General features: G+C 38.7%; 1 protein-coding gene across 1 annotated transcript; it reads left to right on the top strand.

The window, feature by feature from the left end:
* Nucleotides 1-3,649: 3,649 nt before the first annotated feature.
* Nucleotides 3,650-4,562, top strand: LOC119778906 (insertion element IS630 uncharacterized 39 kDa protein-like). Its single transcript, XM_038278332.1, has 2 exons — nt 3,650-3,747; nt 3,903-4,562. Exons 1-2 carry the CDS (start codon nt 3,673-3,675, stop codon nt 4,560-4,562), a joined length of 735 nt encoding a protein of 244 aa, XP_038134260.1. The 5' UTR covers nt 3,650-3,672.
* Nucleotides 4,563-9,395: the final 4,833 nt, after the last annotated feature.

Below are 9,395 nucleotides of genomic sequence, written 5' to 3' on the forward strand. Positions count from 1 at the left end.
TAGAGCCCACCATGCCTTGCTGGCAGCCGAACAGCTGGAACCAACCTCATCCTATGGGCACGGACTGAACTTTAAGACCAGGTTATTGACTCACATGTTCATTATCATCCTCCACCAGATAGACATGGTATCTAGCCTGTGTTCTCCTCCTGCAGTGGCCCCTGTCTTAGATGCCGACCCTGTTCTCTGCAGTGCTGTCTTAAATAAAACTTTTGTGAAACCTTCACCGTCTTTCCGCCTCGAATACTGGGTCCTCCTATTCTGAACCTGACAACAACCTTTGGTCTGTTCCCAAACCTGGATATCTCCAGCAAATCTTCCCTAAAACATAATTTTCCAGAGAACTAATCCACTGTTATCCTGTGTTTCTCTGCCCTATCTGGCCTTCCCCTACCTATCCACTCTCCAACACTGTTCTCTGTCTTTATCTCAGGTCCTCAGTTGCTCTGCTTAATAGAAATTCTCCCTGGAATATTAATTCTTGCTGCAACACCTTTTACTGCAGTCCACCAGGGTTCCCCTACACAGTACCATCTCTCCTAACAATGAAACAGTTCACCCTTTAATGGCCATCTTGGTTATTTGACTCTTCATGTCCAATGCACACCGTTTAAGCACAAATTACATGAACCTTCCTAATGTACTCTTTTCTTATTTCACATTGTGAATAAACTTTTATTTGGATATATTGTGACTACAAAGGTTGATTCTGCTTATGGGTTTGTCCTAGATAAATGTCTGTATGAGAGCTATATTTTTTTCCTTTTTATTTAAATCAGCAAAGATATACAGAAGAGAAATGTTGACCTCCACGGGTATGGTTCTTCCATTGGTTTAATTTCCAGCTGCCTGAAGGTGCCTAGATTCTCTGTTCGTGCAGAAGTAATAATACTATGTGAATCTCCAGCCATAACAGCCTTCAGAAAGCAAAACAGGCTCTTTATTTAATAGGTGTGTTTCAAAATGTGGCTATCCACCCTAGTACAAAGGCAAAAGACCTTGTAAAGAGGTTGATTGGAGCTAGTAAGAGAGTGTCATTATACAGTAAAATGAGTGCTTTACACGCCTGATGTAGTAATATTAATATCATGGGTGGGGACCTTGATCTCATGAATCCGCCACCTCATATTTGCTCCATAGTTTAATTTTTTTTATATATTATAACTATTTCTAGATACTCTTCCTACATGAACAGAAATCTCAAAAATAAAGAACTACCTGAACATTGGCCTGTTAGATTGTTAATGGCCTACAGCATAATTTCAATTTACATATGTTATGACCCATCTACGGTATGCCTGGTAGCATTAGAAGTAAGATTAAGACTAGATGTTCAAGTTTTTAAATAAAGTGATTTAATTGTTTAGTTTTGGTTTAAAATAAGAAGAGTAAACATTTAAAACAATCAAAGGTCAAACCTTGTGTTTGCAAAATAGTCAGAAAATAAAAGCTTAAGATATTTACTACTGAGCTGAAAACCAGCCCTAAAAACAACACAAATACACATGTTTTACTAACAACACAAAACAATTTTTACAGAGGAGAGAAAAAAATGAATTTTTGTGGAGCGAGGACAGAGGAGCAACTAGTAGTGAGTACAAAATCTATAAATAATTCAATAACTTCTATAATCATGGATTGCTAAAGAGAACGGCAATACCAAAGTTTTCCCTTTGGTTTGTCTCTCTTTTATCTTTTCAGCATTTTTGGTATTATTTATTTCTTGGTCTAGTTTACTTGTAGTCCGTCCATCCATTTTCTTCTGCTTACTAGGGGGAGGGTCAGTGAGGCAGCAGTCTAAGCAAATATGCCCAGATTTCCCAATCCACACACACTTCCTCTAGCTGCTCTGGGGGTGACCCCGGGGCGACACAGGGCCAGCTCAGAGACATAGTACCTTGAGCGTGTCCTGGGCCTTCCACGAGGCCTCCTCCAATGGGACATGTCTGGAACACCTCCCGAGGGGTGATGCCCAAGCCACCTCAGCTGGCTCCTTTCGACGTGGAGGAGCAATGACTCTACTCCGAGCTCATCCTGGGTAACTGAGCTGAGTAGTAGTCATTAGTGTTATTTCCCTTCAGCTTCATTTTAGTTATTTTCTATTTACAGTTAGATTCTGTTTAACCTGGTTATTATTTGTTGCCGCCTGGTGTCCCATTCCTTTCCCCTTAGCTCCTTTCTAGTTAAATCTGTCCACACTTTCTCCCTATCAGCTCATTATCTGTTCTGTCTATCTATTGAGTTCCCTGCCTGTTATGCCTGGATTTATAATGTTGTACTATCTATCTCACCATTAAAACAGCAAAAAACCATCTCTGCCTTCTGTTTAAACACAGACAGTTTAAAACTCTGTTTTAAAACCAGGCAGTCATTTGGAGCACTGAGTGGTTAGTTTGCACATTTTACAACAAAATGAAAATTTGTCTTTTCTCAGAAGGTTAGGAACAGACTTGATCCTACTTTTCTCATGGCACATGCTTTTTCCAGGAGGCTTCAAACATTAAGCGCCAATCGGGATGAGTTCCATCTGATCCCACAGCGTAGCTGATAGGCAGGAAGCTGCAGCTGCGCCAGTACCTAGAAATGAACAGAATAAACACAAAAAAGGTCAACAACAGACCAGGCTACTGGCCATAACAATGCATAAAAGAAATAGATGCATTAATATTTCTGTTTATAAGGTCTTGATTTATTACAGTTTTTCTCGATTGTTTACACACAAATATTGGTACTTGAAACACAATGACCACAAAATGTAACTCATGCACCAACCCCCTGAACCAATTCTGCTAAACTAAAGCACAATTCCTGCTTTACACTCAAATTGCAGTTCTAAAACACACTTTTTCCAAAACTCTACACACAATTGTCATGAAGAAAATCTTTTGTTTTCACAAGGAACACACTGTTATTCAAAACTCTAAAGTTAATTTCCCTACTATGCACACTGACTCCTCACATGGGCAAACACCTAACACACATGTTTCCACTCAGCAATCAGAGCTTTAGCATAGAAGGGCAACAGGTGAGCTCTTCTGTTTTGGAGCAATGGAGGCCAATGTTGTAAACAGAGGCAGAGCCAGAGCCAGAGGAGTGAGAGTAAGAGGAGGACGATGGGGAGGACGAGGACGAGGAAGGCCAAGGACAATCATTTCTGATGAGATCCGAGCAACTTTGGTTGACCATGTGGTCAACCATGGCCTAACAATGAGGGAGGCTGGGCAAAGAGTACAGCCAAATTTGAGCAGGTACACTGTAGCATCCATCATCCGGACTTTCCGCAATGAGAATAGGTAAGAAATCTACTCTCACTACAAAACTGCAGTACTGCATATCAATACAGTACTCAATGAGTACAGTAGTACAGTATTACCTGTGGACTGTTCTGTAGGACATTGTGTTTCGAGTATTTGGGAAATGTATTCCTACACAGTATTTACAGTATTGCACTCTTTGTATTGCAGAACTGAAAGATTACCAACAAGAGGTGGACGGGGCCGTCTTCTGTCTCCTGAACAGGAAACAGAGATCATGAACATGGTTCTTGAAAATAATGCCATTACCTTACGGCAAATACAAAGAAAAATAATAGAAAACAATGAGATATTTCAAAATATTGATAGGGTAAGTTTATAAACGCTGGACCGTGTCTTGCACAGAAATAAACTGAGGATGAAGCAGGTCTACAGGGTGCCATTTGAGCGCAATTCAGAAAGGGTCAAAGAATTGCGATATAACTATGTGCAAGTACGTCCTATACAGTACATTCCCACCTTTGATGCATACTGTCAACATTGTATAAATCATACATATTTCTTTCTATTATATTGTAATCATAATGATTGTGCTTCACAATAGAGACCGCTCCATGTCTACTTCTGATATTGTCATGTGTGTTTCAGAGAGTCCTTGAGCTGGAGGTGGATGCAGTGGAGCACCAGTTCTTCTTCATTGATGAGGTTGGATTCAACCTCACAAAAAGACGAAGGAGGGGAAGGAATATAATCGGCCAGCGTGCCATTGTTGAAGTCCCTGGCCAGCGCGGAGGGAACATCACAATGTGTGCAGCGATGACCGACCATGGCATCATCCATCACCATGCTACCCTTGGCCCCTACAACACTGCCCATCTGATCACATTCCTGGACACCCTACACAACACACTCATTCCACCAGATCAGATAGACGGCCCAGAGCAGCTCAGGTACGTTGTCATTTGGGACAACGTAAGCTTCCACCGGGCTGCTCTGGTTCATAACTGGTTCACTGACCACCCACGCTTTTCAGTTGTTTATCTCCCTCCATATTCTCCATTCCTCAATCCTATTGAGGAATTTTTTTCTGCCTGGAGATGGAAAGTGTACGACCTAAATTCAGAAACGCGTATACCCCTTTTCCAAGCTATGGAAGACGCATGTGGAGATATAGCAGTTGATGCTTTTCATGGCTGGATTCGCCATGCTAGGCGATATTTCCCCCGCTGCTTGGCCAGGGAAAACATTGCTTGTGATGTAGATGAGGTGCTGTGGCCAGACCGAAACAGAAGAGAGGATTCAGCATAGTTTATTTTGTTTTGTTTTTTTATTATTACTGTAACTGTATACAGTAAAATCTTCTGCACTGTATGTGCAACTTTGTGTCAGTTGGGATGTACACTGTGTACATTGTTTTGTGGGGAAAATAAAACAGTTTGTTACAGTATATTTGTGTGTTCTGAGTATAAAAACAATACTCTAAAATATTTTACAACGCACTTATGTATTTAATGTCTGTAGTAAGTGTAACACTGAACAAAAAGTCATTATGATGAATGGAGAATGGTGTTTTACACTGAGCACATCAGTGTTTAAATGCTTTTTTTAATTGTCTGTTCATATGATAGTTTGTGTGTGTCATCTGAACACAAAATGGCCTTTTGTGAAGAGATAAAACTGTTTTGAATGTAAAGTTTCATTTTGCAGGAGAATTGAAGGGTTTTGCCCATTGTGTGTGTGTTTGTTGGATTTGTGTGTAGAGTTCTGAGAATACGAGGCATGTTTTCAGAAATGTGTGTAAACAATCCAGAAAAACTGTAATTAATGCGGTTCATAAATCGGGGAATCTAATCAAAACATAAATTAGATATATAGTAATGTTTTAAAGTTGCCACTCATTTAAATTACCTATTTAAAGCGGCAACAGTAACTTTTAAATTAATTTGCTTCCTGTGCTAAAGAAAATGAATGTTAGATGCAGACCAGATTACCCATTGAAATCTCTGGCTTTCTTGTAGCTAGAATTATTTTTATTTTAATGGAAGATATATAACATTAATTCAGGATGTCTTCAGCACATAGCCATGAACTGGAAATATTCGTTATTCAACTGCAAATAATTAAAAAAATTTATTGTTTAAAGGTATAGTGGAGGATTTCCGCCCTCTCCACATAAAGTGGAATAGGCGTTGCCAAGAGGGTTCCCGAGAGGGAACTCCTACTAAATGCGTGCGAGAGAATCCACAAGCCCATTTCTCCTCGTGCACGCTATGTTTAAAAAGTTGCTGTTTGCATAGTTGTAAACAGCAACTCAAACTCGAACAATGGACATAGAGAAGAAAGAGATCTGTCTGTAGGTGAATTCAGACAAGTGAGGGAACCGAAGTTAGGATTTTAAAAATGTCCATTTACATAATGTTTTATTTATTTGCAAAAATAATGTAACAAACTTGAATCTATATTTTTGCTACTTGTTACTTTTTTCTTTACATGTGTTTTCTGTTAGCATTATTCATCATTATTTATTCGCAGCAGGTTTTGTGTTTGCAACATGTTTCCACTTTGTTGTTCTCTATTTTCTCTGATTGCATCTTTTTCACCTTTGCAGCATTTTCCGTTGCATGGGTATTTTTGTTATTTTCACTTTTATTTCCATCCATCCATCCATTTTCTTTACACGCTTGTCCTAAGTGGGGTCGCGAGGGGTGCTGGTGCCTATCTCCAGCAGTCAAGGGGGGAGAGGCGGGGTACACCCTGGACAGGTCGCCAGTCCATCGCAGGGCCACTTTTATTTTTAATAGTCTAATTTGTAAATGTTCAGGAACTTTTGAATTTGCCATAAAATCAAGTTATTACATGATTTTTGCACATTTCAGGCACTGCAGAAAGTGGTTGGAGAGCACTACAGCTTTGACACTGAGTGAGAAAGATGTGTTGGTCTGGTAGGAGCTTGTGTACTTTCCAAAATAAATGACATTATGAGGAAAGACATTTAAGTAGAAATCTTAAAGGAAGATCTAAAGACACCTGTCATGAGGGCAAAGATGAAGCAGATGACTGGTACTAAGGTGGCTTACTATTTTCAATTTTACTGGGTATCTGGAGGAATGATGTAAACTTTTGAAAAAATTGTTGAAGGATGCCCAAAATATCTGACCCATTTTATACCAGGTTATTTTAACTAAGGAAATATTTATTGATACTGTATCTGAATATGAAGAAAACTAACATTTTAAAAAGAAACCACTCACGCTATTTTTGCATTTAGCAATTGAAGCTGGGCTAGGATTGGTAAAGTGTAGTCTGATTTAATATGTGACAGAAAGAAAAGCCTTTTTGACATATAAAAGCGTAAACATCTGGTTTCAGGGCTAATTTACCTATATTCTGTGCTAAACTTTTAGATAGTTCATGTTTATTTTTTCAAGAAAATATCATTTTTTTTATCGCAATCTTTAACATAATTACAATCTGATGCTATGACTTTATTTTTTTCTTAATGTTTTAGCTCGGTTTACTTTTCTCACAAATACATTTTATCCAAATGATAATGGCTTGTGAGTGATTGGCTTTAAAGGTACGCCAAGCTCAGTAAGTTGTAAGTTAAACTTGATTCCCTCCCCCGTTTTTTGTTTTTTTTACCTTAATATCCGTGCAAAATCATGTTCGAATGCATTTAACTTAAAATAAAAAGGGAGACAAAAATGTTTAAACATTCTTAACCGGAGAAGTGACCTAAATTTAAATTCTGCTTCAGGTCCAACATAACCTTCAGCTAGTTCTATATTTAAATCTGATTCAAACCTGTCCGGAAAGCTTAAGAATTCAACTTCAAAGAAAGTTGGTTTCAGTGCTAATTCATTTGTTGGTTGGGATTTTGATTACAAGTTAAAACGTTTAGTTATTACTGTAGCTGTGTTTTCAGCAACATTTTAAATGTGCATTTAGAAGTACTGCATTGGAAAACTTTGATATAAACTTTAAAATGAGGAATTTCCTTATTTCTTCAAAAATGCTTTAATGCTTGCGTGAAGATTTTTTTGGGAGTTTTCAAAAAAGACTTAATGTGCTAAACTTAAGATGGAAACACAGTTAAAGAATAAGTTCAGACATAGTGAACGTTTTCCCCACAAGACTGATCAGCATTCTCCGCTGTCTGCATCTTTGATATTCCCATCAGAATTATGTTTTCTCCTCTACATCTCTGGTCAGCATGTAATGTTGCCAATAATACCTGACATGGTATAACAATTGCAACTTGCCTGATAGCAACACATTCCAAAGAAACACATTTTGGAGGTCTTTGCTAGTTTGCAACCTTTGCTCAATGTTTACTGCAATAGATTGTAATATTAACTTCTCAGGAAATAACTCTTTGTGAAGCCATTTGGATTTGCTCAAAACCAGTACATTGAAAAAAAGCAACATTTATTTTTATTTTTTTAAGATGGAACTGCAATGAACATTTTTTTGCAACATCTTAAAAGTTTCCTTTAATTTGCATGATTACTTGATGGCAACATAGCAACTGACATTAAAGTCCTTCAAAGTGGCAGATTCATCTGAAGCTACCGTAGTTGAAAATAGCACCCATCTGATCTGATCCACACAGCTAAAACGGTAGAAAAAATGGAAGTTTGCACCAAAGACATTCAAGGACTTTGAAGATTTATGTCACGAAAGGCAGCCTGTGAGCAGATGTGTTAACATTATAGGCTGATTTTATATGTACACAATTGATGACATTTGGGTGATAACATTTGCGTGCAGGCAAAGGAAAATGATGAAAAGAGGAATAAAAGAGATGCCAGTGGGTAATAGAAAAATCCAGAAGAGTGATGTCAGGTATGGATGTGTGATATAAAGACATTTTTTAGGGGGCTATTCGGGATGGAGAAAAGTAATAACCTCCATTTGTTCCCCCTTGTCCCTCAGCTTATGAAAAACGCCTTTACAACTTGCTTTAGCTTAACTGGGTTTTCAGGGGGATTTTCGAAGTTTGGCAACTTGTCACTAGAATTGGATCAGGTGGAAATATGATGCTCAGGTCATGGCTTTTTCTGGAACTTCGATATGTTGCTGCGTGGCAAGGGGGATTTGGGCTATAAATAAAGCTCAGGGTGGTCTCTGAGCTATCAGTTATTGTTTTGTGCTACCACTGTCAGGAAAAAAAACAACAATTTTCTTCTTTAAAAAATGTTTGAAAATATAATTATTTTTGATTGATTGCATTTTCTGTGAGAAAGAAAAAAACTCCACAATACCTTCCTTTTCTATTAGATGCCCTCGAAGCCTTTGCAAACTTCGATCAGCTCAGCTACCCACCTCTTCATCACTATCAATTGTCTTTGAATAGCTTCGATCATCACCTCAATTATCTGTTGTCCAGCCCACCTGATGGGTTTTTTTTTTCAACTATAACTTCTCTGTGGATGGGCAGGGAATAATGACAGCTGAGGCCAACGCTATGACAGCCGGGTGGAATACAAACCGGCCAAATGGATGTACATGTGTCTCCCCACCACACACATGCTGGCACAGACACACTTAGAAAAGATACAATAAAACATGAAGAAACTCAGGCACACCATCACAGACATAGTGGACGCTCAAACTGTCCACAGACGATGTAAACACACATCCATACAATCCCACATCCCACTGCAGAAAAGCCATTTACTGACCAAGCGGTGAGATGTCAAGCTCCAGAGTGAATCTAAGAACGTGCCTGATGTGTTCTCTCTCTGCACTCTCGCTCTTTCTGTCTCCCTCGCTCTTTTCGAGGCTGAGAGAAACTCATTTATCCTGCAAATCCAAATACACAAGCAGAGTGGGGAAATGTATTCATACCACAGGTGATCTTATTATAGGAGCAGTAAACTGAGCAATGAGAACATCATCCACTGCAAAATGACACCTAAACACACATCAACATAGGAGGGTAAAAAAAGCAATATCATCTGCATAATCAGAGAGAAGCAGTCAGAAAGTGTCGTGGAAAATGGAATGCATCCAAAAGTTCAGTGCCAGTACATTCCTTTGTTTGTGTGCAGTAGTGATTCAATTTAAAAAGAGTGCCGGATCTGCATGCTAGGTAGACCTTGGCTATTAATAAAGCAATATTTGCAACATATATACAAT

Source organism: Cyprinodon tularosa, unplaced genomic scaffold, assembly GCF_016077235.1.
Source record: "Cyprinodon tularosa strain WSP-4 unplaced genomic scaffold, ASM1607723v1 ctg140, whole genome shotgun sequence".
Lineage (NCBI taxonomy): Eukaryota > Metazoa > Chordata > Actinopteri > Cyprinodontiformes > Cyprinodontidae > Cyprinodon > Cyprinodon tularosa.